Source organism: Mugil cephalus, chromosome 17 (genome assembly GCF_022458985.1).
Source record: "Mugil cephalus isolate CIBA_MC_2020 chromosome 17, CIBA_Mcephalus_1.1, whole genome shotgun sequence".
In the NCBI taxonomy this organism is placed as follows: Eukaryota; Metazoa; Chordata; class Actinopteri; order Mugiliformes; family Mugilidae; genus Mugil; species Mugil cephalus.
Genome location: NC_061786.1, coordinates 20,005,113 through 20,032,367, shown reverse-complemented (window position 1 = coordinate 20,032,367; position 27,255 = coordinate 20,005,113). Strand labels below are relative to the sequence as shown.

At 44.5% G+C, this 27,255-nt stretch overlaps 2 protein-coding genes across 3 annotated transcripts; one reads left to right on the top strand and one right to left on the bottom strand.

Annotated features, from left to right (window-relative positions):
- Nucleotides 1–172: 172 nt before the first annotated feature.
- exd2 (exonuclease 3'-5' domain containing 2) lies at nucleotides 173–8,292 on the top strand. 2 transcript variants are annotated; one of them, XM_047611370.1, is made up of 10 exons: nucleotides 173–318; nucleotides 1,262–1,318; nucleotides 1,398–1,808; nucleotides 2,103–2,359; nucleotides 2,446–2,572; nucleotides 2,980–3,290; nucleotides 3,384–3,490; nucleotides 4,176–4,311; nucleotides 4,458–4,826; nucleotides 7,122–8,292. In XM_047611370.1, exons 3-10 carry the CDS (start codon nucleotides 1,437–1,439, stop codon nucleotides 7,336–7,338), a joined length of 1,896 nt encoding a protein of 631 aa, XP_047467326.1. In that variant the 5' UTR covers nucleotides 173–318; nucleotides 1,262–1,318; nucleotides 1,398–1,436; the 3' UTR covers nucleotides 7,339–8,292. The 2 variants fall into 2 exon arrangements, with proteins under 2 accessions (XP_047467326.1, XP_047467327.1); XM_047611371.1 differs by having other exon boundaries at nucleotides 175–318; nucleotides 1,398–1,793.
- Nucleotides 8,293–8,517: 225 nt separating this feature from the next.
- Nucleotides 8,518–25,803, bottom strand: si:ch211-168d23.3 (BRD4-interacting chromatin-remodeling complex-associated protein). The gene is made up of 14 exons (XM_047611369.1): nucleotides 25,630–25,803; nucleotides 24,237–24,438; nucleotides 22,080–22,125; nucleotides 21,953–21,995; nucleotides 21,794–21,859; nucleotides 20,010–21,575; nucleotides 18,638–18,874; nucleotides 17,759–18,410; nucleotides 17,508–17,674; nucleotides 16,858–16,919; nucleotides 16,405–16,553; nucleotides 15,525–15,619; nucleotides 15,325–15,427; nucleotides 8,518–12,957 (listed from the first exon to the last, which is right to left on the bottom strand). Exons 3-14 carry the CDS (start codon nucleotides 22,118–22,120, stop codon nucleotides 12,227–12,229), a joined length of 3,912 nt encoding a protein of 1,303 aa, XP_047467325.1. The 5' UTR covers nucleotides 22,121–22,125; nucleotides 24,237–24,438; nucleotides 25,630–25,803; the 3' UTR covers nucleotides 8,518–12,226.
- Between the last annotated feature and the right edge of the window lie 1,452 nt (nucleotides 25,804–27,255).

The following is a 27,255-nucleotide window of genomic DNA, read 5'->3' as shown; positions in this document are numbered from 1 at the left end:
AAATAATAATAAATCGCCCATGCAGTAATTATGCAATAGGAGGTTCGTACCTATTTGCCTCGTTAAATCCGCGTGGCGACTTTTTCTATTATAGGTATTTATTTATATGTATATACATTTCTCTGGTGATATATATAGTGATCTCTATGTTGATGCAGTGCGGCAGTTGGTCCGTCCCTCCAGCAGGCGGCGCTACCTATAGAGCCGGGTCCCGGTGCGCATGCGTCGTTATAAATACAGCCCGGAAGACATGGCTCCATCCAGCAAGCTAGTGTACATGTGTGGGAAAGTGGCGTTGTGTTGCTTAAAAACGTAAAGGTAAGAGTCAGAATGTGTCGGTTACATCACAGAAGTACTAATTTACTTGAATGCGGCCTGAGAGCCGCGTAGCTAACTAAGCTAACCGGTTAGCCGCTTAGCTTTTGTGCTAACGCTGGTCCAACTTCGCCTAAATGAGAGAATGTAGCACGAATACACACTGGGAAGTAATTCTTACAAAGTTTGCGCATTTAAAACGAAATTACAGTGAAGGGGAACGACAGTCAAGTGTGTTTGACACGGTTATTTAACAGCTAGTTCGCCGTTCAGTGACAGGTTGACGTTGACTCCAGACAAATGTTTGTGTTGTGTGTGTGTGTGTGAAGTCGCTGCCTCTGGAATTCATTACCACCTCAAATCAGAAACATTGATTCATTTCAAATCACAACAACACATCTGTTTAAAGGTGCTTATTATTCCATCTGACGCCAATTGCTCTGTCACTTCTGTTGTTTTGTTTTTTATCTGTTTCTTTTTAATGTGTATCTGTGCATCTTTGTGCAGCGTCCTTCAGTGTCGAGAAGGCGCCTGCAAATAAAACGTGTTGTTATTTATCGCAACGCAATGAAGCGTCTTCTGTTCTGCTTAGAATCGACTTAAAATAGCCTGTAACTCTGCATGGATGTAGAAGAATAGCATGCTAACGTGGGTTAGCTTTCATGCAGCACATCACCTACCTAGAGAATCTCTGTTATTGTTGTTTCTTTAAACTTTTGCATGTTTTTTGCTGCTTAACATTGGCTCCATATTTTGCAGAGACCTGGAGTTAAAGGAAAATAATGACCATAAAACATACATTTTTATGTGTCACATATTTGGGATCATTATAATCACTGATGCCAAATGAAACTATTATAGCAGGTTCACCTGCACAGATGTGAATTTATCATCTCAGTTAGCAATCAGTATTAATATTAAATGTAAAATGATTGCTTGTGTGTAGATATGCGGTGCCCGTCCAGATCACAGAATCAGAGCCAGATGTACTGACGTTAGAAAGGTAAGACATCGCACGAAACGTGTAACACTTCCAAGTCGACCCCAAGCTGACACCCAACTCCTGCGTTTCTCGGCTCCAGGTTTAAACTTTTGCGGCCGTTTAACTCTACAAGTTCGACATGTCTCATCGAGGGCCTTTAACTGCCGTCCTGACGACAGTCCTGGGAGCGGCCTTAGGGGGGCTGCTCATATGGCGAGTGTACAAAACCAAGAGGAAGAGGCTGCCTTCCGTCCAGAAGGCGGCTGATCCCGTGGAAGCGCCGTGTCCCGTCCGAGAGGAGTTCACAGCCGTGGAGCACGAACGGATCCAGCGGGCGCCTCTTCGAGACAAGGAGTTTAAGACCGTGGAGTGTCAGACGTCGCTGCTGGGGGGGAAACCGGTGATGGTGTCGTCTGAAGAGGATTGGCAGCGGATATGGCCGCTGATGAAAGAGGAGCTGTCAGTCTTCCCTGTGCTCGGGCTTGACTGTGAATGGGTAAAGACCAAAGGCGTAAGAAATACCTTTTGCATGTTGGCACATCAGAAAAAGGATAAATCCACCTGAATGCCACAAACATTGTGAGGGTGAAAAGGATGGTTTGAGCTGTAGGAAGCACCAAATTAATTTATCTTTCAAGACCAGATCAAATAAATCTTTTAAAATGCATTTGACATCAGATTGATTATTTAAATCAGTGTAATAAGTTCAGATGGGTGGAATTTTCCTTTAAACGTCCATCTCTACATTTGACATTTGACTTTGTCTCATCTGAAATCTGACCCGGCTGCTACTTTTCCGTTGCAGGTGTCGGTGAAAGGCCGAGCGTCCGCGGTCTCCCTGCTGCAGATGGCCTCGTACTCCGGTCTCTGCGTCCTGGTCCGGCTGCTGGCGTTTCGCAGCCCCCAACAGTCCTTCCCTCTCTCCTTGATCGAGGTTCTCAGAGACCCACACATCTTGAAAGTCGGCGTCGGCTGCTACGAAGACGGAAAGCGTCTGACGAGGGACTACGGCCTGTCGATGACGTGCACGGTCGACCTGCGCTACCTCGCCTTGAGACAGAGGTGGCTTTCGTCGTCTCTTTAGTCGTGTTTTGCTAAGTTATGTTAATTCCAGACTTATCATTTTAAAAAATATGTCTGCGTTTCAGGCAAGCTTTGGTGAATAACGGCCTCAGTCTGAAGTCCCTGGCGGCGGATCTGTTGAATGTATCTCTGGATAAATCTCTCGAGCTGCGCTGCAGCGACTGGGAAGCGGATCAGTTGACACTGGAGCAGGTGGTGATCCACATTTATTCATGCTCCTCATTTTTCAGAGCTTAAGTTATGCCCGGTGAGAAAACGGATGATACCATCTGCAGCTTGAATTCAACTTTAGTGTCAGGTTTTGGAATCTAAGCCGCGCTCAGACTCATGGGTGTTGTAGTATTTAAAGCCGGAATGAAGGATTATTTACCTTAAACCCACTGAGTGACATTAATGGAAATCAATTTATACAGAATTAAAGTGCTCTCAACTTGTAAAAGTGCTGGAAAGCAGCTCTGCCACGCCAGCCAATAGAGAGTCTTTGTCTGGAAAAACAACACGTCAGGAAACAATGACGACTCCCAGGCTCAAACCACTAACCAGTAATCAGACAGTCCCACACACACACCTCTCTAAATCCCTCCTGTCTGCCCGCCCAGATGACGTACGCTGCCAGAGACGCCCAGGTTTCCGTCGCGCTGTTCCTCCACCTCCTCGGCCTCCAGCCCGAAGCCGGTCTCGCCTTTTCCAGCGGGAGCTCCTACTCGGAGTTGGCCTCCCGCTGCCAGGGTCTGGTGGACGTGCCCTTCAAGGGCCGAGGAGACGGAGACGACAAGTCGGGCGACGGGGAGAGGAGGCGCAGGATGCGGAAGCCGGCGGTTTATGAAAGCCCAGAGTCTGGAGATCAGCAAGTCCCAGACCCTCGAAAGAACAACAAGAGGAAACCGCTGGGAGTCGGATATTCTGCCAGGTGAGGACGGAGCTGTTGTTGTCGTTGGCCGTAGAGGAATTATTAGATATTCTTGTTTGTTGTTGATGCTTGATAAACGTCTGCCTGTTTCAGGAAGTCTCCTCTCTATGATAACTGCTACCTGCATGCGCCGGATGGACAGCCTCTGTGTACCTGCGACAAGAAGAAAGCCAAGTGGTACCTGGATAAAGGAATAGGAGGTAACGCTGGAGGCTTCTTTTTCTTTCTTAAAGCTGATGATTGTTTTTCTAACGAGGCACAATCATGTTGGTGTCGCTACATCTTTAACTGGTTTAAATCCCAGAATGACCCATCTATTAGTGAACAACGCCCGTCTCTGTCAAACGGAACAATAAGGGTGAATACACAGATCAGGCATAACATTATGACCACCTTAGGTCTCCTTAGTGCCTCCAGAACAGTTGAATCAGAGAATGGACATGAATCTTCTGAGGGCGTCCTCTGGTGTCTGGGAACAGGATGTTGTTAGTGGGGGGGGGGGTCTTTGGGGTCCTATGGGTTGAGGGGAGGAGCCTCTATGGTGGATCGTCTCATAGGTACTTGATCAGTTTGAGATCTAGTGAATTTGGAGGCCAACACCTTGCTCTGTTCTTCATGTTTATGAAGTTGGTCCTAGAGTGTTTTTGTGGCTGTTGCCATTAAGTAGAGTCATTACTATGGGGTGGGGGGGGGTGTCTGGTCTGGTCTGGTCTGGTCTGGGTGGGTGCTACATGTCGAAGTAACATCCACATGAATGAAAACCAGGTGCAAAAGTTTCCCAGCAGATCAGTGAAATGTCATGAGATGGTTAATCCTATTTACGTCTCCTGTCAGTGGTCATAATGTTGTGGCAGATTAATTCTAACAGGCCTGTTTGTGTCTCAGTGCTGGAGAGTGAAGATCCGTTCGTCGTGAGGCTCCTGTTCGAGCCGTCAGGACGTCCAGACTCTCAGCAGGACTACTACCTGACCGCTAAGGAGAATCTGTGCGTGGTCTGTGGGAAAGCAGATTCCTACATCAGGTCTGACTTTTAATTCCTTTAAAACTTTTTTATTTATTTATTTATTTAATATAGACTCTACGTGAATGATCTGACCTTTGAAATCTGCTAAAGCAGATGGTTTGAGTCCGTCTTGACACCGAGTTGCTTCCTCCGGTCCCCGACAGGAAAAACATCGTGCCGCACGAGTACCGGCGACATTTTCCCACCGAGATGAAGGACCACAACTCCCACGACATCCTGCTGCTCTGCACCAGCTGCCACGCCGCCTCCAACGTGCACGACGGCTACCTGAAGCAGCAGCTGGCCGAGGAGTTCGCCGCCCCTCAGGGCTGCGAGGAGGGCGTCCGCCTGCTGGAGGACTCGGACCGACGGCGGGTCCGCTCGGCGGCTCGGGCCCTGCTCACCGCCGGGGGGGGACTGCCGGAGCAGCGGCGGGAGGAGCTGCAGGCGCTGATCAAGAACTTCCTGAACGTGAAGGAGGACGAGGAGCTGACGGACGAGGTGCTGCAGCGGGCGGCCGATCTGGAGACGAGGTGGGTTTCAGAACTTATCAATATATTATCGATTTACGTTGTTGGTTTTGTATTTTTTTTGGCTGCTGTTTCTTTTTTTTTCTTTTTTTTTTTAAATAAAACTAATAAACTGTAAATGTAACTGAGTGTTTTCAAAGAAAGTAACCCTCTTATAGCACAAGTTACATCAAGCTAAAGAGTGCAATTTATTAGTCTTTGCACATAGCTTCACCTAAAATGAAATAAATCTGATTAGAAATTTAAATGGATACACGGACACTACTTAAAATAATAAAATACGTGTTTACTTGCAGAATAGAATAAAAAAAAAAAGCTTTATTTGACAAAGTAGTTCTGGTCACCTTGGAGGTTTATATCTGTTTATATCTGCTAATTTCTCCAAACTATTTGGGATTAGTATAAAAACTAAGCATCATCTTTGAACAGCAAGTAGTTTTTTGAAGAAAAAAATGTCCTCATGTGTGGACACGGGGATTATTTAACTGTATATTATAATAAAGTCACCGATATGTAACAAAATATAAAACTGGAAATGGTTGTGCAAAGACAGAATTGCAAATAATGAATTCCCAATGTCCTCAAACGAGCACATGCTAATTCGTGAAGTTATAGTTCGTTATTTAATATAAAATAAACAAGTTTCAACTGTAAGATTTGATGAGGTTTTGCACTTTTGTCCCCCAATCAGCTGCAGAATGAATCCACTGAAACGCCCGCTATCATGTTTTTTCACCAGCTACTGTCTAGTTAAGAGGATAAAAGTTTAAATGAAGCAGAATAATCTGCCACAAAACCTAAAATTTAACGTCCCCACATGAGGACGCAGGGTCTCGGGAGGTTAAGAGAAGAGGATCAAGGCAGAGACCTGTTTTTTTTTTTTTTTTAACGTTGTTACTCACATTCACCTTCATGTTTCTGTCGCTCCTGGAAAAAAAAAAACTGCTGTTAGTTATTGAATTGTGGAAGGTTTGCGTCCTTCCTCTCGGTCTGATTGAAACATTCTTCTGATCCGTGAGGACACAAAGGACTCAGGGTGCTCACAGACTTCAGAATAGTTCTTTCCTCAGGTGCTCTATTTGGGAGCAAATGGTGAGAGATCAAAAAAAAAAAAAAAAGAATGCCAAGGCACTCTGTGGTAGAAAAAGTATAAAAAAAAAAGCCTTTTATATAATCATGGCAGAAACTGGTTAAAAGCACACGGGCCTACGCGCCATCGGGGCATAGCAACAGGAAGTAGGACAGAGCTTAAAAAGGGCACCAAGTGGAGCCGTCCCATTATGTGACGAACAGCTGGTAGGTTACCAGAACCTAATTAATTAAAAAAAAAAAAACACTCAGACAAAGGGACAGATCAGCAGAGAGAAAGAAAAGGGACAACAAAATGAATGTGTTGATTTAAAGAAGTTAAATGTCAATACGTGTTATTCAGGTGGGTCCATGAGCCTCTTATTTTTTGTGTGTGTGTATAATGTATGAACAGTATTAACTGTACTTTACTGTGAGTAAATATTGTAGAATAATCCAACACTAGTAGTAAAACAGGTTTGCATGGACTCGTGTCAGCACTGACTGCCGATGGGAAATCTGGGGACATTTACAGCTCAGAGATTTAAAAAAGAAAAACGTTTAACATTTAATTCTTATCAAGATTAAATTAAGAAACGGGGACAATTGCAATTTTATTTACATAAGGCCCGGGGGCCAAAACTGGCCCGCCAGATGGTCCAATCTGGCCCGTGGGATAAATTTGCAAAAATTACGCTGAAGATATCGGCTGAAAATATTTGATAAAATAAGAAATTGCACTTTGCACCTTGCACCTCTTAAGAAATTCGCGGTTGTTCATTACATGTAGCTGTACTTTTTTGCACTAAAGCAAAGGGAAACATTTGGAGTTGTCGTTATTTACCAGTTAATAAGCTATTGTGTTACTGGTCCGGCCCCATTGAGATCAAATTTGGCTAAATGTGGCCCCTGAACTCAAATGAGTTTGACACGCCTGCTTCAACATATTTATTCATATTTAAACTGATGTGTCTGTAATGTCAATAGCAGCACGACCAACTACCGTAATAACTGTAGTCTGCGTGCAACATTTTTTTTTCTCATTGATAAAAAGCTGAAATTGGGCACTTTTACGGGGACAACTTCAGCCGGCGTACAGGACATCGAATATATATTTATAAATAAAGAAATCGGGGACGTCTGGTCACCCAAAAGTTAACAAACAACTGACGACTATTTTCTAATTATTCATTAATCCTGAGTAATTGCTCCTCCTCTCCTCCTCTGAAGGATCTTTAACGAGGCGTACGTGCCTCACGGCCTGAAGGTGGTGCAGGCTCACGCCGAGAAAGGCCTGCGGGGCCTCATGGACCTGGAGCGCCGCTGGAGGCAGCACTTCCTCACCAGCATGCACCCGCGCCACCTCCCCCCCCTCTGGTCCGTCGACCACAACCACGGCAAGTTCCTCCGCAAGTACGGAGAGGACCTGCCCATCAAACTCAACTGAACGGGGACCGATGCCATTTTATTTTTTTTTTTTGTTTGCGTCTCGTCCACTCGTTGGATTCGAACCTTTAAAGCAGGTGAATGCACTGAGCAGCGCGTGGTTGCTGACGAGCTGCCACTCTGCGATCGGGACCGTGGACGACGTCTCCGTGGGATAAGAGACGTAAACGACTCTTAATTGTGAAGAGGAGAAGGAGGAGGGAGCTGCACTGAACACTAAGCTTGCTAACGTCATGGTTGCATATGGACACTTTTTATGATGACAAATGTATAATTATTTATGAGATGAAGGAGAAAAAAAAAGTTGAGATATTGTAATTCAAGAACTGATTTTTAGATAAAGCTGCAGCCTGCTCTTAATTTCCCCTTTAAATTTCCACCCCTCCAATCCCATGCAGGTTTGCAGCTAATGAGAAGAAATGATACTCGCTTTGCATAGAGGGTCATTTTAACACGACCTTAAAATCATTTTGGTGCTTCAGTTTTCAGTCTATTGTCTGTTTTAGGTCGATAGATGATGTTTTTTTCCCCAGAGACATCTCGACACCAGGCTTCGTCTTTTTCTCCGTCTGGTTGTCGAGATCCTCGACCGCTTCGTTTCCACAATCCAAAACGCTCGGGTCCTGCTGCCGGTTCTCCCCCGGACGGCTGGGACGTCTCATGGCTCATGTTTTAATGTGCCTCTTAATCCCCAGCCCGAAACCGGAGGCCGGAAGGCGGCGTCCGGACCCCGTTTCCGTTTCACCACGACGTCTTTTTCCACAGAATCCAAACCGCACAGTGAGGAACGAAATGAGGTGCCAACTCTGATGTGAGAATTTAAAATGACAGTTCTCTCTCATCGCAAAAGCAGCAGCGTGTCTTTATTTGTGTTTTTCCTTTTTGTCTTAAGCTTGAAGCTGTTTTCCTAAAATTGTGAAAAATAAATATAGGTATAAATAAAAGTTTGTATTAATCTCCTGTGACTTGTTGTATTTTTTTACTTTTTTAAAAAAAAAAAAAGACACAAACACGTTCACTTTTTTTATTTTTTATTATCATTTCTTACAAAATCACAGTTTAATAAATAGTCTGTAAAAATGAGTAGAAAAGTGGTTCTCTTAACATTTTCATATATGAATCACTCGTGACTTTCAGGTCAAAGGAGTCTTTAGTTGAACTTTTTTTTGTCAGGAATGACTTCTTTTTTTTTTTCTTTTTTTTTTTACAATCTAGTTTTGCTGAATTAAGGCCTCTTGATTTTGGCATCAGAACAATCTGTCAGTCAAATGTTTTTTTTGTATCTGAATTAGTTATGAGCTCCCCTGGTTTCACAGTTCAGTCAGGAAAATTAAATAAAGCACATTTACAAATAAATTTAAAAAAAAAAAACAAAAGATAACGGCTCGACATGCAGAATCTCTTTGTCCTACGACGCTAACAAAACTAAGGACACCTTCTAATGGTCAGTGTTCGACACTGCAACGATAACAATGGCACATGAGGCGGCTGCTTCGTCGAAGGGGATTCCACCAAAGTTGACTTTTTTTTTTTTTCTTCTCATCTCGAGTGAATTATTAACGAGGACAAAGCTTTGGGAAATACTTTCTAGCAAATTTTGGTGGAATTCCCCTTTTTAAGAAGTTTAGCGGTGACGAAGAGAGCGCAATCCTGGCACTCTGACATCTTTACTGCATTACAGAGAAACCTCCGGGGAGGGTGGAAACACACCTGGGGATGATTTCATTTTTCAGATACGCTTGCTTTTGGGATCGGCGATTAGCTTAGCATTTAGCCTGCAAACATGGCTTTAGTCGTGCTGGAAGTCGGGAGCTTTCACTGAGCTCGGAAATTCCCGCTTAAAAGTCTGAGAATACATCTAAATGCAGCAAACAACCTCTTACACCATGTTTGTAGTTCTCATGCTAAGTAGCAGCTAGCTTTATAGTTAGCATAAATTCATGTTATCAATCTAACTTTTTTTCACTTGGAAGTTCTTGCATTTTGTAAAATGTAATGTCTTTTTTGTCATTTTAGGGCAAATTTGCGATTAACTTAGCATATAGCCTACAAAAATGGCTGTAGCTTTTTGGAAATGTTCACTCACGAGACTGTGAATGCCAACAAGAGGGCATCTGAATGCAGCATATAACCTCTTTTACCATATTTGTAGTGCTCATGCTAAGTAGCTGCTAGCTTTATAGTTGAATCAATCTAACTTTTCACGAGAAACACAGATTTGGGATAAATAGGCATTTAGCTTAGCTTAGCATATAGCCTGCAAACATGACTGTAGCTGCCTTCAAGTGGACGGGAAGATGAACAAACCCCACATTGGAAAGCGGCATATGATCTGTTTCGCCATATTTGTAGTTCTCTCACACTCTCATATGGCTGCTAGCTTGCTTTATAGTTAGCAAAAAATGCAATGTAAAATTTGAATCAATTTAACTTGTCGTAAGAAACGCTTGGAAATGCTTCTACTTTGTAAGATGTGCTCAGAAGTGTGATGTGCTTTTGTTGTTTTGGGACAAATTTGTAACTAGCTTAGCACCTAGCCTCCAAACATGGCGGTAAAAGTAGAATCACTCAACATTATTTAGCAATAATGATAATAAAATAGGGGGATTTATACATTTTTAGATATGCTTGCTATTTTTGTTTTGGAGCAAACTTTTTTTGACTAGCTTAGCATATAGCATGCAAACAGCGCTGGTTTTAATGCTACCTTCAAATTGAACTGGCAAGCTCACGGTTACAACACTGGAACCTGTGAACCCAGATGCTTTTTGACAACTTCTTTGTCCCAAAACCTTCTTTTGGGACAAATTCTTTCAGTTAGCTTAGCATATAGCATGCAAACATGGCTTTAGCGGTGCTGGTAAGCAGATTTTAACAAACTGAACTTTTGAGTTTGTGTACGGAACTTTTCAAGCTGGGCCTTATGAGGCTCTGAGTAACACAAGAGGAGCCCTTATGCTAAGCTAAGTGTCCGCTAGCTTTATGGTTAGCATAATCAACATTTAGCAAGACTTCTCAATGAATCCTCCTGTTGTGTTTCCACCGGCAGAGAGTTTCAACACTAAATTACTGCATATTATAACTCCTTTTGTTCGTTAAAACAAAAGATGATTTTTACACGTAAAAGAAAGAAATAATTCAAGAAATGAGCCTGTTTGATTTAGCCCCAAATCTCTGTTTGTTTTTCTTTTTTTTTTTTTTTGTGTTGGAGTATCCGAAACATCACACGAATTATCTCTCCTTTGCAGATCCCTTTTCCTTAAAGGTACGCTGAACTAACGATAAGGCATTTTCCAATTAACAGCAACATTTTGAAGCACTTCTTAATTATTTTTTTTTTTCTTTTGAATTTACATCACAAAAAAAAATAAAACAATAACAATAAAATAAAAGTCAGTTTTAACCTTCAAGGTAAAAATCATCTACAAGGAACATTTTTGCACAACAGAATTCACATTTTCGTACAGATTGTCACGTAAGTAAAATAAAATAAATCATATTGCTCCACAACGGCTGAAATCATTGAAAACAATAAATCTTCGGCTTCGGTATGGCAGGCTACAAACCAAATAATAATAACAAATAAATAAATAAAAGCGGATGATTCCTCTAGTTTTTTGGTCAAAGGCTGTCCGACGATGCAGAGAGGCTAGTTTTTGACGTTTTTTTTTTGTTTTTTTTTTTTAATTATTTTCTATTTAATGGTCATCGACGCCGTCACCACGAAGCCCTTCGGACACGTCAGAAACTCTAAAGTACACGGGGCTTCGATGACTAACTGAGCATCTCTCATTCCTGGAAAAACAATCATCCAAGGACGGTGATGAGCTAAAGAACAGGCCAAGACCTCCCTCCTCCTCCTCCCTGCACCACCACCACCACCACCACCGCTGCTTCCTAACAACTTATTATTGCTTGCATGTTAATACACACAGAGTGGGAAATCATTCTCTGAAAAACAGAAATATTTCACAGTTCGAGTGACAGCAACTTTAAAATAAATAAATAAAACAACTGCCTAAAGTGTGTGTGTGTGTGTTTTTTTTTTTTTTTTTTGTTTTTTTTTCTCTGGGTTCGACTCCAGTTCTGCAGGATGAGACACGACACGGACGTTTGCTGGTGTATTCAGGACGAAGCGAGTCACAAATTCTTTGGAGTTTCATTCATTGACGCCGAGATGATGATGGTGATGATGAATGAACCTGCGGGATCTTTTTTTTTTTGTTTGTTTTTTTTAACATGTGTGTGTTTGTTCGGTCCCGTCTCAGGAAGTCGTTCGCGCGCGCACTCAAACTAAAAATTAAAAAAAAAAAAACACACTCGTTCCTCACGCGTTGCAAAGAAAAACCAAACACGATTGGCACAGATTATCAAAAAAATAAATACCCTGGAAGCTTGGCACTATGCAAAAGAAACTTCACATTATTTTTTTTTTTATCCCCCCCGTCCCTCCCACTCCTTCAAAGAAATCTTATAAAAAACTATTGAATAATCTCAAGTCTACTCCACGTGTTCGTTGTCCTCACTATTACTTATATACTATATGCTGATGAAGGTTAACACCAGTGTCGTAAACCTCTGAATGACTTGACTACCACTGAAACAATATAGCTCCTATTCAAATAGATTTTTTTTGTTTTTTCCACAAACGCACATCAAAATGAAGTATCTAACACCTATGGGACTATAGATAGTGCTGTTGTCTGGTATGCATCTCTTCATAGTGCCTCTTCGTGTTTTTCTTTCAAACAATCTTTAAATGTAAAACTCTGAACTCCTTCCGGGAGCAGATGGTAAAGTCTACGACGCCTTCATCTCAGACGGATGTTTTTTTTTTTTTTTTGTTTGTTTTGTTGTTATCTGGGGGACGTCTGTCGGGGTGGATTACCTCACAGGTGTCCCTCCAGGATGCTGGTGACAGCCTGGTCCAGTGAAGGGCCTGACGTGGCCCTGGCTGGGGCGGCGGCGGCGGAGGGGCCCTGCAGGCGCTGGAGCTCCAGGATGCTGTCGATGGCACTCTGTAGATGTTCGCTGAGCATGTTGTCCTCTTGGAGGGGTGGAGGCGCCGGGCTGAGCTGCTGCTGCTGCTGCTGCTGCTGCTGCTGCTGCTGCTGCTGCTGCTCCGTCCGAGGTGACGCGTCCAGCCGGTAACATTTCAGTTTCGGGGCGCTGACGTCTCTGGGAGCGAAGCAAACCCCCTGCGGCTCTGGCATAGAAAGAGGGTGTTTTATTTTGGGATCTTCCACGTGTTGGGCTTTCTCTACGGGGTCAGCGGGCGGAGCCCCGTTTGACATCTCCTCGTCGGGCCGAGGTCGCTGGGGGGCGGCCCCGTCGGTCCGCTCGCCGTTGGTCAGCTGCTGCCCCGTGTGGTCCCGCTTCAGCCCCGGGTCGCACGCCGAGTTGTGGATCACCTTCCGGGAGCCCGACTCGTGCTTGATGGTGAGTCGGAGGGCGCCGCGGGAGCTGGAGCGGTACGTCTTCAGTCCGGGCGGCCGGTCGGAGAGGCGCGTCCAGGCCGGCGGGGAGGAGGGGCTGCCCGAGGAGCACAGGTGGGCGGGGCCGGAGGAGTGGGCGCCGTGGGGGGAAGATGCAGACGCAGCCAGGGACGACATGAATGACTCTGGATGGGAAGAGAGGAGGAGAAACATCGTTCATCTACACCAGATACACAAAGCATCATTTAATGCAGTTGTGGGCTGAACTTATGATGCCAATGTTTTTCATATGGAAAAATTATTATTAAGTTCTAATTTAGGTGATTAAATTAGGCATTTATATTCTTATAAGTGTATAAAGGCCGTCTCAAAATAGAAAGGATGCTCTTATTATTAACATAAAATGCTTTCCTTAATTAATTCACTTCACTTCACAGCTCACAGTAATAAAGCCTGTTTCTACTTTGTAGTTTTAGGTTAATTAAAAACAAACTGAAATAGATTTTTTTATATATGTGGAAAATATTGCAATATCCAGATATGATTAATTACAATAAATTATAAAAAAATATACATTTGTCATGATAAAAATATATCTCTGTCTAATTATTATTTTATACAACATTATTAATTTATTAATCATTAATTAAAGGATGAAAATAGTTCTGATATATGACATGAGGTTAATTTAATTATCAGAAAAAAAGGAATAAAAGAAGGCAACAATAATTCATCAACCTCAGATTTGTACTGTAAAAAAATACTAAAATTTACATTTTTATATAGTCATTGTGGATTAAATAATAATTAAATAATAATGCCTTCTTTTTTCCAGATTCTTCAGATTAAATTCCAGCTGCAGACAAACGTCTCTGTATATTTTTGTGTTAATCAAAGAGAAGTAGACAGGAGTCTGTCTTTTCTCCCTTGTAAAAGAGATCGTTGATCTCAGTGTGACTAACCTGGATAAATATGGGTTAAATGACTAAATAAATAAAACTAGTGTCCATGCAAATGTTAATATTTGACCTCCAGAGCCAAAACAACCACACCTCTCCATCCATGTACACGCTCATCACCATGACAACCACGTCACTAACGTAGCTGGTTTAACAAACTCCTCAAATAAATTAACATCTAAACCGATTTGTTAACACACGTCACCAACAACCTGAGAGAAATCTAAAATCCTGAAATTGTGCCGAGGAGGATGAGGAGGAGGAGGAGGAGGAGGAGGAGGGTGGCTGAACTTGTCGAGTCGCCACGGCAACAGCAGGGCTGTTCCAGCTGTGCTCATCTCTCCTAGAAACGTTCCTCAAAACTGACCCTTCAAAATAAATAATAAGTCACGAAATCTGTCCATGTTTTTCTCGTCCATATTTGTCTCCTACAATTACCCACAATGCAACTCACGTGAGACCTGCAAGCACTGAATAGTGATAGGCAGCAGCCAAAGTTAACAGAATCAGCATCACTTCTCATATTAAAGTTTTGTTCAGTAGTTGAACTAATTTTATGATCTGGAACAAATGAACAGAAAAAAAATCTGTAATTTTATTTCTTTTAGAAACAAAAATACACACAGATGTTTGTCTACAGCGGAGTCTGGAAAAAGAAGGCATTATTATTTAATTATTATTTCATCTGATTATTATTTCATCCACGATGACAATATAAAAATGTACTTTATTTATTCCATTATTATTATTATTATTATTTATTTATTTAATTTTTTTTACAGTACCAATCCGGTGTTGATGAATTAGTGTTGCCTTCTTTTATTCCTTATTTATTATTTATATATTTTCCTGATAATTAATTAACTTCATGTCATAAATTGCAACTATTTTTTATCCTTTTAGCAATGATTAATAAAATAATAATGTAGGACAAAATAATAAGCAGGCAGAGAAATATTTTTTAAAATTTATCATAGTTAATGTTTTTTTATTTTGTAGTGTTGATGAATTAATGTTGTTTTCTTTTATTTATTTTCCTGATATTAAATAGTTACCAGACAGAGATATATTTTTAACATGACAAATATATTTTTATCATTTATTGTAATTAATTAAATATTTTCTATATGTAAAAAACAAATGTTTTTTTTAATGTATTATATTTCCACCTAACACTACAAGAGAGAATCAGACCTTATTAATGTGAGCTGTTGTAAAGTGAATTAATCAACGCAAGCATTTAATTTTAATAATAAGAGCATCTGATCTATTCTGAAACCTCAGAAGAAAAAAAAAAAAATTAAAAATGGTCCTAGAGTCCAACATCAGCCGGGGCCTGACATTTAACAGCCTCTTTCTCCCCAATCTTTTAATTAACATAAGAACCCCGCTTCTTTAATTTGCTCTTAACCTCTCACATGTAATTTTTTTTTTTAATCATAATGCCTGAGTCTCTCTCAGCACGACCCGGCTTAATAACACGTTCACACCTGGGAGCTGCTACTGAGGCGCTGCTGAACCAGTCTGTTAAGAATCGTCTGTGAGCTGACAGATACTAATGACAGGTTGTGTTTCTCCTGCTGGGACACTGACCCGGGTCTCTGCGAGCTCGCCGCCTGTCCTCCGCTAACGTGTAGCGCTCGGCCTGGAGGAAGAGACGCTCCAGCATCACCATCTCCGCCGACGGACTCTCCTGCTGTGGAGACCGGTTCACATCCCGTCAAACAAACACACACACCTCCACACCGCATTCTTTACGGGTTTTAATATTATGTCGCTGAGTCGTGTCTCACCTGCGCTTCTCTAACCAGTAGCTGCCGGTATTTGTTGACCATGTCCTTGGTGCGCTTCAGCAGGAACCCGGTCACGGTGTCAAACTCCTGGTCCACTGTGGAGAGGAACGTCTCAACCGGTGTCAGCTGGTTTTAGCCAGATCAGTCAACACATGCAGCAGAAAAAGCCAGAAACTGATACTGAAAGGATGCGAGGCCGAAAGGAGGCGGTCGCCACGGCAACGACAAGGATGCCCCCAGCCGTGGTCATTCGTTTTTTTAGCCCCCAACAGTCTGAACGTTAAGAACCGTGATCATGATAGAACTGCAACACGAGTACAATAAGGAGGTATACCATATCGATCAGCCAAAACATTATGACCGGCTAGTTTTATGACAGGAAAAGTAAAAACCACTGAGCATCTTGTGGCAATTCAGAAACTTTTGGAGGTTGTGCATGTTACTTAGACATGTAGCACCCACATAGACCAGACCAGACACCCCCCCACCCCATAAAAGTGACACTCCTTGATTGATGCAGCCTGACACGCACACACAAAAAACTGTTTAAGAACAACTGTTGTTGAGCTGGTTTCCAAATTCACTAGATCCCAAACTGATCCGAGTATGATCCACCATAGAGGCTGTTGTTGCCAGACACCACAGGACGACTTGAGAAGGCCCATGGCCCATTAGGAAGGTGGTCATAATGTTGTGGCTGATCGATGTGATGTGTTACACACTGGTCGACAAGCCGCGTATTTTTTTTTCGACCTCGTTTGAGTAACTTCCGTCGTTTCTGCAGCCATGTTTTCATAGACAAATGTTGTTTTTCTAGGTCTGTGAATGTTTAGCCTGCGGCTCTGGGATTTTTACAGACAAAGGGTCGAGGCTCGCCCACCTAAACTGAAGTCATCCTGAGTGGGCAGGTGACCTGCGCAGGTGTGATAAGGCAGCAGGCGTCTGACGGCGTCCTTCAGCGTGGAGAAGGCCGGGCCGGTGAACGGGTTCTGCACCGCTCCGTGATCCAGACAGAGCTGCTGCTGGAACCTGAAAGGGAGGAAGGGAGGACATGGGATGTGCTACTGGATCTCTTTTACTCTGTCATCTAACTGTAAAATAATGGCTTAAAATTATGTTTTGATCTTCTGTTTGATAGGAAATCTTGTTTTTTTCCACCACTGATGTCATGTGACATTTGCACATTTAACATGATGCAATAGTTTCGTATTTTATTAACCAACATATCATCCGTTTTTCTGTTATTCCCCAGTAAAATAAAACGTGACTGTGCGTCTGATGAGCGAAGGTTTCTAAGCGGTGGGCGAGTTTCTGCAGACCGTCGCTCTCTTACCTGTGCCTGCGCATTGCTGGTGTGAGCCTCTCCTCCCTCTGCGGCTTCGGAGGACCTGCCAGCTGGCAGACACACAACATTCTGGGTGAGTAGACGTTTGCTGACCTTTAACAAATCATCATTATATTCTTTTTTTTTTTTTTTTTCTCTCTCTCGGACTGGAGCCGTTTCAGCTCAGTCCAGAGAGGAAATGATGTCGACTGATGACAGAAATGATAAAAAATACATTTCTTTTATGATCAGATACAGTTCATTCATTCATTCATTCATTAAAACTAGATTAAACGGACTGAGGAACTCTTTTATCCCTCAGTCTGTTCATTTGTTGAATCATTTGTTGGGCGCTGTGAGACCGGGGGCCACTTTGATGTCTGTCACATGTCACATGTAATATGTCTGAGAAACAAGTGTCCTGGATGCAAATTTCAGGAGGAAACAACCTTTCACACTCACACCTACGGCCAATTTAGAACCTAACGAGCAAAGGCACCTGGAGAGAACCCACACACACAGGGAGAACATGCAAACATGCAAATGGATTAGAACCCAGAACCCTTCTCGCTGTGAGACGTCAGTGCTAACTACCTAACTTCCCAGTTAGACATAAAAGAATTTATAAGAATGCATCAGTCAATCGTGAATGTTCTTACTCTTAAATGAACTGGACTTGAAGTGCTGCTCTGCTGGCTGGTCTGGATGGGGGGACACTCCATAGGAGCTGGGGGCCCGTGAACTTGGGCTGCCTGGGGTGCAGGAGAGGGCGGATGGACATCGAGAGCAAACGCTTTGCTCTCTACGGCCAAGGCAGCTGTCGGCTCTGACCAAGGAGACGACGGAGGTGAGAGGAGAGCGCAGCAGGATAATTTATTGTTATTATTAATTTTAGTGTGTTTAAACTCACTGTTCTGTTGTGTGTGCTGTTGGACAGCGGCGTCGTCTCCTCCTTTGGAGAGGACAGCGGGCGCAGCCGTGGGAGGAGGAGGTGGAGGAGGAGGCTGCTGCTGAGGCACGGAGACACTGACAGGCGGAGGCGGAGGCGGAGGCGGAGGCGGGGGGCTGCTGTGGACTGAAGCACGGGTGGAGGACTGAGGCTGGGAGGCGGGAAGCTGGACCTGAACCTGGGAGGCCTGGACCTGTGGCGGAGACTGGGGGGCGGACAACTGGATCTGCACGGGGTTCTGGGCAAACTGGAGCTGATGCGGGACCTGGACCTGGTACTGGACTTGAGGCTCGACGAGGGGCGGAGGGGCCGCCGTCCTCGAGCTCTCGGCCCCGGGCGGAGCCGTCTGGGAGGCGGCCGGAAGAGGAGGAGGAGGAGGAGAAGAGAGGGCCTGGCTCAGGGGGGGGGAGCAGATCGCCGCGGCGTCCTCGGGGTCCGAGTGAAGAGGAGAGACCTCCAGACACTGGTCTGACATCAGGGTGTGGGCGTCCGGACCGGAGACCAGAGGCTGGTTCTCTCCGTCGCCAGGGACCGGGGAGGAGAGCGACTCCAGGGGAACCACCGGCAGAGAAGCAGCCAGCAGGTCGGAGGTGAGGGGAGAACTAAGTGCTTGCTGCAGTAGAAACGAGACAAAAAACACTTTAATCTTCTTCACTGATTCTGAACTAAAGCCTCCAGGACATGAGCTAATGATTGATTAAAACTGTGAATATATACATTTTTCTGGTATAATAATGAGACACAATTTAAAAGAACCTTCACTTATTTTCACCTGACTTAAAGTAAAAAGAGAATGACATATTTAGCTCTGTTGCGTGTTAACTATTCGTCTCTTCTGACCTGTTGCAGATGTTGCATAAAGGCTTGGTTCTGACTCAGCGAGTGGTTCGCCTCGTCCGCGGCTTGCGTCACGTCGGCCGGGGGCATCAGGAGCTTGGGCAGCTCCGCAGCTGGATCGGGGGCCAGCGGCGGCTTGGGGGGCGGCTGCAGGACGGTGACGATGGGGGGCGGCGAAGCCTGCAGGGCCGCGGGGGGCGGCGGCTGCACGGAGACGTGCTGGAGAACGTGTCCGTAGGGCTGCGGGCGGGGGCAGAGCAGAGAGGTGCGCTGTTGTTAGAGACGGGCGCGGGCAGACGGGGATGACGCAAGCGGCCGTAACCAGACCGTTTGGGTGCTTCACTTCGGTGCCACTGAATTTTTAATTAGCGTCCCCTTAGCTCTTTTTTTTGCGGTGCTGACATGCTTTTCCACCTGCATAGACGGAGGTGAACCTTCAAAATGCCTAAGAAACGGTTAAAATATCACCTCGGAATATACAGACGGGTCAACCTGCAACAAGGAATTTGATTGAAAAGCATAAAAGCAGAGAAATGTGCCGTCTTTTAGTATTTAAATTAATATTCTGATCAACCTGCACGTCACAAAATGCCTCAAAAATAAAAAAGTTTCGATGTTTTCCATTCTGGTTTGGGTACTTTAGCGATACTCATCCCTAGTGGAGTTTAAGAGCATTTCTACTTCAGATCTGAAAACGGTTGGCACATATCATGACGCATGCAGAGATTTAGATGACTTTAAGCCTTATAACCTTGTATTGTGTTAGCGTCAAACTTGACCCATTTCCAAGTAAAAAATGTGTAAAAAGTAATTATTTTTTCTGTGGGGATGAGGCTTCATGACGTCCTCAAGAACAGACATTTTAACACAACTAAAGAATTTTTCACCATTTCAGTAAATTCTTAAAATCTCTTACAAAGAAAGTGACGCCTGTGTTGTTATGGGTCAGATATGCATGAACCCCTGGATGAAAGAAAATGTTTCATGTTGCTCTGTGGATCAAATTCAGTTCAATTTCCACTTTTTTATATATAATAATGATATTAAAAGGTCTATTGGGTCAAAAAAAAAAACATTTAATCCGGTGTTGACATGGATATGAATGAAAAACAAGTTAAATATGAGGTGAAGAACAACGCTGATAATGATGAACATTGTTTTTTAGACAGTTTTTGTTTGGAATAAAACAGTTTTGACGGGTTCGTCTTTCTAACACATTATTATTAAAGGTTAAACATCCAAGGAGCAAACCAGGGAGGAGTTTAAGGATTTGTACATGAATGTGAAACAGTTTAACTTCCTGACTACTTCCCATGTACCAGCTCACGGCCTAATATTTAAACTCGGACCTCCTGTCTCTGCAGAGGGAGCTCACCTGTGGCAGCTGGTGGAACGTCTCCTCCGGGCTGCTCCTCTCTTCTTGAACAGCTCTCTCGGGCAGCAGCACCACAGAGGCCTGCTGGAGGCTCAGCTGCCCCTCAGTCACCCCCGCCTGAGGAGCCGGGGCCGGGGCCGGGGCCTGGGCGGCGAAAGGCAGCCCCTGAACCACCGAGGGGCCGTTCACGATCGAGATGGAAGTGAGATCCGGGGGAAGCACCCCTGAACTGTTGATCAGGGTAATGTGGTTTCCTAGAGCGGGACTGTGGACCAGGGTGGCACGCTGCCCCTGCCCTCCTGGGGTGTAGGTTCCAGCCAGCTGTGCCGGCATCTGGAAGACAGTAGCAGGCGCTGACTGCAGCTGCAAAGGTCCTGAAAGCACAGTGGCCTGGCGGAGCGCTAGCTGCCCTGTGGGGGTGGTGAAGACGGGGCTGAAGTTCAGCTGTCTTTGGGGCACGGTTAGGATCTGAGAGCCGTCCACGAGCTGCCCGGTGGAGGACGTCACGCCGTGGACCGACGGGCCCTGGTGGCTGGACGTCAGCAGCGGCCGAGCCGCACTGGCGGGCTGTGAAATCGTAACAGGGCACTGGCCTGGAAGAAGGAACTGGTTTTGGCCTTGGAAGAGTCCCTGAGGCTGGAGCACGAAGGAGCCGCCCTGGTTGACCAGCTGCAGGCTGACTTGTTTGTGGATCTGCTGGCTGGGCTGCTGCGGCGGAGCCACCGTCTTCTGGCCCGGGGCGTGGGACAGCAAAATATTTGGCGAGGCGGACCCAGGGACGAACGTGAGACCGGGAGTGGGTTTCTGCCCGGAAGGCTTGGGGCTAATCTGAACCAGTCTGGGCTGGATGCTGATGGGCAGCTTGGGTTGGATGGGGAGAGGGGCGCGCTGCAGGACGATGCCCGGAGCGGCCGCCGCAGCCGCCGCCGCCGCCGCCCTCAGCGTGGGGGTGATGAGGGGCCGACTGGTGACGCTGGGAACAGCCTTGTGGATGATCATACTGGAGGCCTGGGCAGGACTCAGAGAGAAGGAGGTCTCTGGAGAAGGAGCAGGGAACACGTTTCCAGGCAGGAGTCCCATCAGCTGTGGAGGAGCCGCGGGTTTCAGAGAAGGACACCCCGGCCCCACGGCCAGCAGGGAGGGCTGGGGGGGCTCCACGGCCGCCTGGGTGTCTCTGGGCAGGGCGGGGGTGAGGGGTAAGGTCACAGACTTGTGTATGAAGGGGACGGCCGGGGGAGGGAGGAGAGGAGCGGGGGAGTACAGAGACAGGCTGTCTCCTGCTTGCGCCAGACCTGCTTCCAGGGCCATGGTCTGCTCCGTGATCTCCGCCTCCTGCAGGCTCTGCTGGAGGATGTCGCAGGCCACCTCCGCCTCCGCCACTTCCTCCACCTCTCCCTTCTTCGCCTCGCGGTCGGCCTCCGCAGGCGGCCCGCGCTGCGCCTCCTGCGGGTCTCCCCCGCCCTCCGGAGATGACAGGAGGGCCTCCTCCAGGAACGACAGATCCACACACCCAGGTGGAGGCGTGTCTGGGGAGTCGCCGCCATCTCCCAGCAGGGAGACGGGACTCTGGAGGAGGAACAGCGGGAGACAGAAAGAGAGGTTCAGGCGACAGAGAGAGAGAGAGAGGGGAGAGAGGAGTCCGGGTGAAAGTGGGGGAGAATCGTGTGATTAGCGGGAGTTAACAGGAAAAGCCCATTCAGGCACAGGAGGAGAGAAAAACAGGGTTCTCCGGGGAGAAAATGTTGGTTGTTGTGACGCTGCTGGCTGTGGATCCAGACACTCACCGGGGCGTCTGTGAAGAGGGAGGGCTCCCCAGAGGAGGAGTTAATGAGCAAGTCTTCAGGCTGCAGCTGGTGGGATGAAATCAGATGATTTTAGGTCGGAAAGGAACAGAACCCAGCGCTACGTTACAGCTCTTGCATGTTCCATCTGAAGACACTCACCTCATTGGTCCCATGAAGGAAGTCGTTCAGGGCTTGGGGGTCACTGCGAAGGCGGAGAACCAAAACGAGTTAAACCCAAACCGAACGGGACGTTGAACACTGAGGCGAATAAGAAGCAGAAACTCACCACAAAACATCAAGTAGACAAGTCCCATCTTCATCCTCCATGTCAACTGAAGAAGAAGAAGAAGAAGAAGAAGAAGAAAACTGTGTTAATCTTCTCACTTTTTATTGTCAGATATGCACAAGCTTTAGCATTTAGCTATCCAAGAATTAGCGTCAGAATTTCTGCAGCTACTCACTGAGCAGATGAGTCACTGAAACAGATTTTATCTTTGTTAATGAGACGATTTAGATGCAGCGCACTCGTTCCTTCTGACAAGAGCATAAAAAATACCATATCCAAACCAAAACCCCCCTTTTTTTTTCTTTTTGTTCTTTTTTACAAATGTCAGCTGCAGCCTTCATGCTTGTAGCCTCTTTCAGCTGTTTTGTTGCCATAATTTGCAGATGATTTTTAATTCCCATGTCCCTTTTTTTTTTCCTTTTTAAGACTTTTTTTAATGAATGAGACAACTCTACATCTGAGCAAGAGACATTTTGGGCTACTCTGGCTGATATGAGTCCGGTAAGACGCCATTTGGATTCATTTTGTGTCGCATTTCAACCAAAAAATCAGCATCGAAATCAGCCCAAACTTTAAACGATTTAATGAGTTTATGTTTCCAGGCAAATTCTGGGTAGTAAAGGAAACTTTTACTAATAGGAGTTAAGTGTGTTCCTGTGCAGATGATCACAGTCATAGTGTTGGACCTTGGGTTTCAGTCTGTGATTAAAAATAAATCTATAACGCGTCATAAACAAAACATTTTTGCTGCAGTTTTTTGCTGAAGGAATGAAAAACTGGAAGGAGTTTTATTATCGATCCTTGTCTGTTTTTACCTGCGGGAGGATGCTGGTGTTTGTTTTAAGACCGAGCTGCTGAGAAATGCCTCGAAAATCTTTGTCCCAGCGTGAGTCAGAAACTCGGCATCACTGACAGAAAGATCAGACTGTTTGTCTGGGGGCTCCGGCTTATTCACAAAACCGCTGCAGAAGTTTCAGCCGAGACTCATCTTTAACCAGTGCTTTCCGTATATAGGATTCTCCTCTCGCCGTACAAAGCTCCTCGTTTTTAAAGGTTAGATAATATGACAAAAAAATCAGCACAATAGTAGAAAGTATGTGGTTTAAACATTCCCAGCTAAGAGTCTGCAGGGTCTGTTCAGTCCAAAAGGAGACAAACCCATGCCATTTCTTGTCTTTATTTTTTAGACCAAATAGCAGCTTTGTGACGGAGTTGCTTGACATTACAGACACCTAAAGTTCTGACCCTAATATCCACACACATTCATTCTTTTAATTTGCAGAACTAGTTGACTTAATGCATTCACATTATCGATATCTGACGTTAGAATTCAGCTGTGCTTTAGCATCATTGTTCTTAACGTGTATATAGCGCAGCTTTCGTGGTACATGCTGCAATAAAACTACAATTTAAACATGTAAAAGTGCCACAAATCAAACATTTACACCAATTTACAGTGATATAAATGAGAGAAAACAGCAACTTGAAGATTTTAGAAGCAGGAAGCTGCAATAAATGGGACGCATCTTTAATTTCTCCAAGATATTTAGGTTTAGTAGCATGAAAACTCATCTCTGAACGCATCATCTTTGAACGGGAAGGAGTTTTTTTGGGAGGAAAAAAAGTCCTGTATGTGGACACGGGCATTATTTGATTGTGTAATGCAATAAAATCACCAATGTGCAATAAAAATATAAAACTATTTCAATACCTGAACATTTATGAGCAAAATCAGGATTGCAAACAGTGAAGCCCCGATGTCCTCACATGAGTACGTGCTAAGTAGCGATGCTGAAGCCCGTTATTGATAGAATTTGTTAAATTTGTGCATTATATCAAACAAGAAAAGTTAAGGAGCGTAAATAAACGATGAGGTTCTGTACAAAAGCATGCACTTATGAGGACAAGAGGTCTAAATGAAGCAGAATAAGAAGTAACCACAAACTAAAACTTATGAAGACGCAGGGTCTCAGGAGGTTAAAAATAAGGGTCATAATGTAAAGACTTTATGACACAGACTTTAAAGGCGTGAAGATGAAAGTCTCCATGTCTATAGGAGGCAGGAAGTATAGCTTGGATCTTTCATTTCACACTCAACCTGATTAACTAACCAACTCCAGTGTGTTCACACAGAGACAGGCCATGACAGGCACCTACTTCATATGTGAGAGGCCCCATACAGAGCGGTCGACGTTGAGTTCTGGTGGTCGCCTCATGGGAAGCCGTGGCCGGGCTTCGGTGTCTGGAGGCGGGCGGACGGCGGTGCCAGGAGGCCGAGGAGACGGCGGGACGGCGGAGAAGACGCCTCCCTCGGAAGGAGCATCGCTGCGTCTCACGGTGCAGGAAGCCGGCGGAGAGGCTGCCAAGAGAAAAGGAGGTGGGTGGGTGGGTAGGGAGGAGTGAGAGTGTGGGTGTGGGTGGGGATGGAGGGTGAGGGGGTACATCACAAACACACAAACACACGCCTGTCAGGTCACTTGAGGTTACCGGCAGCCAAAAACACATTCTCATCTCAGCGGTGAGATCGATAATATGATTCATCAGTTTCGCCTCAGCTGTTTGCGTGCAGACATGTGGAGACTAAGACCCAATAATAGCTTTTATTTATCTATCTATCTATTATTTATTTTGTGTGCGTGTGCGTGTGTGTTGTGTGTGTGTGTGTGTGTTTGTGGGGGGGTCGATTATGCCCGAGGCTGATGAGGAAAATGGAAGCTATTGTTGTGGCATGAGAGGACATGAGAGGCAGATCTAAAACGCCTCAGCTGTAAATAGACGGCTCCCCCTGCGCCTTTGGATTGAGACTTGTCCTCTCCTCATGGCTCATGGCTGAGGAGGGGGGGGGGGGGGGGGGGGGGGGTTAAAAAAAAAAAAAGAAAAGAAAAAGGGGAAGGAATGTGGAACAGCTCGGCGCGATTATAACATTACGCACAGGTTTGCGCTCAGCTCTTCCAGGGGAGGTCCTTTTAATAGTAGCACTAATAATAATACAACAGAACCAAAACAAGACTCCGAGCCCGCTGACATATTTTTGTTTACAAGATAGCCGCATTAACATCCCTCCAGGTTCCGCATCGCCCAATGAAATCCAAGGCGTCCAAACCTGCAGAGACAAGTGCAAGCTATTCTCTCGCAATAACAGCACCGGGACGCGTTTATAGGTTACGTAAGGTGAATGTGTGTTCATGAGAAATTAATGTCCCCCCCCCCCCCTCACACTCCCAGTCCCCCCTCATAAGGAAAAAAAAAAAAAAAAAAAAAAAAAACGTTGCATGATGCCGAACCGCTGCTTAATTTGCTCCCGATTCCTCTCATTTTCTATTTATTTCCCCCCCTCTTCTTTAAAATTCTTGTTATTTGTGGAGTGGGACCACGGCAGCTGACGCCTCCTGTAAATCATATCGCGGTAACAAAAGATGCCTTGTGTCAAATATCATTTCCACGCATCCAGCCCCGAGACATCCTCCTCGCCGTTGTGCCATTAGAGTAATTCCGCAAAGAATAAGAAAGAGGAAACAAGCAGCAGAGGAGGAGGAAAAAAAAAACTCACCCCTTCTTTGTGGTTTATTGTCCTGTCAAGCGGGCCTCTGCGCCATCGATTCTCACTCAGTGGTCTTTTCAGATGCTAAAAGGAGGAGAGGGGGGGTGTGGAGGGAGCGGAGGGGAGGTGGGGTGGTTGGATGGGGTAGGGTAGGGTAGGGTGGGATGAAGGAGGGGGTGGGTATCGGGGTGGAGGGGGGGTGGTGTGGGTGTGAGAAACAAGACGGGGAGAGAGCCGATCACAACACAAAGGTGGGGAAATTACACGAAGGAGACGGAGAAGAGACGGAGGATCCAGCCTCCAGACCTCGGGCCGCCTCCTGCGCTCCGTCAGCCGGGCGCACGCTTCAAATGTCCCCGCGCTTTACTCCACGTTGCATTTAATTGATTTTTTTATTCACTTAAGAGCAGATTTTTTATTTATTTTTTTTAAACTTTCCCAGGCACAATAGCGTGGGAAAGCAAAATCAATATTTGGACACTCGGGCTATTTGCTACTGTGCCAAAAAAAAAAAAAGTGAGAATTAGAGTAAATTGCAATCCAGTTCATATGCTGTTTAGGAGAGAGAAGAAAGGAGGAACATTTTCAAGAATTACATTACAAAAAATCTATGACTTGAGTGGAAGTCTGTTGTGTGGAAGCAAACGGACATAATTTAAGTTTATGTGTAAAAATGTCTAGAAGGAATTAGTTATTCATCTATTTCCCAAGTCAATTAAACAGCAAACCATTATTTCCTAATTTTCTTTTCACTGTAATGAGGGAAAAAGAGATAATTGCCAATAAAACTGACATCCAGATGAACTTTTGAGTGAATACAAGATTAAAATACAAGATACGAAATTAAAATACCCCCAGAAGCACACACAAAAAATATTAAATCAGCAAGTGTTAGTTCTCCTCCAACTGTATTATTCCATCCTATGTTTAACTAACCCGTATGTATATAGTGTAAATTTACATCTATACTAGTGTATTTTATTATTATTACTTACAACTATACCTATTTCTCTTGTTACTAATGGTTTTGAGTGTTTATTAAACACAACTGAGCTGCTGTGACTTTCCACTGAGGATCGATGAGTCTAAGATCACAAAATCAATCAGTGATTTAAGCAGAATATCAAATGTGGTGCGTTTAAAGTGACTTTATTTGGTCTATTAATATACAAAACGTTCATCTTTTTCATACATTTTACCATTAACTGATAAATCGGGGAAATCATCTGCCGATTAACTGATAATAAAAATGATTTGATGTAAAACAAAAGTTAAATAAAAGAGACAAAAAAAGAGGCAAGACAGGAAAAATGTTTCATTTTTGAGATGTATCCATTTTAAAAAACACATTTCATTCTGCTCTTTTTTTCCAACATACTGTTGTAGTGTAAGAGAATAATTGTCTCAGTCAGTCATCGGTTGAGAATACGGAAAATGGAAGTTGAAACGCGAGAAAACGATTGATTTAAAGGAAGAAATAAAGTGGTAAAGATGAGCAAAGCCAGACAACTAGACTTTTGATTGTAAAGGTAATCTTTATTAAAATCGAACAGTAAAATAACAATGATTCAAAGAGAAAAAAAAAAAAAGAAAAGTGAAGAACGTTCAGCAACAAAGATACCAAAACTTTTTAAA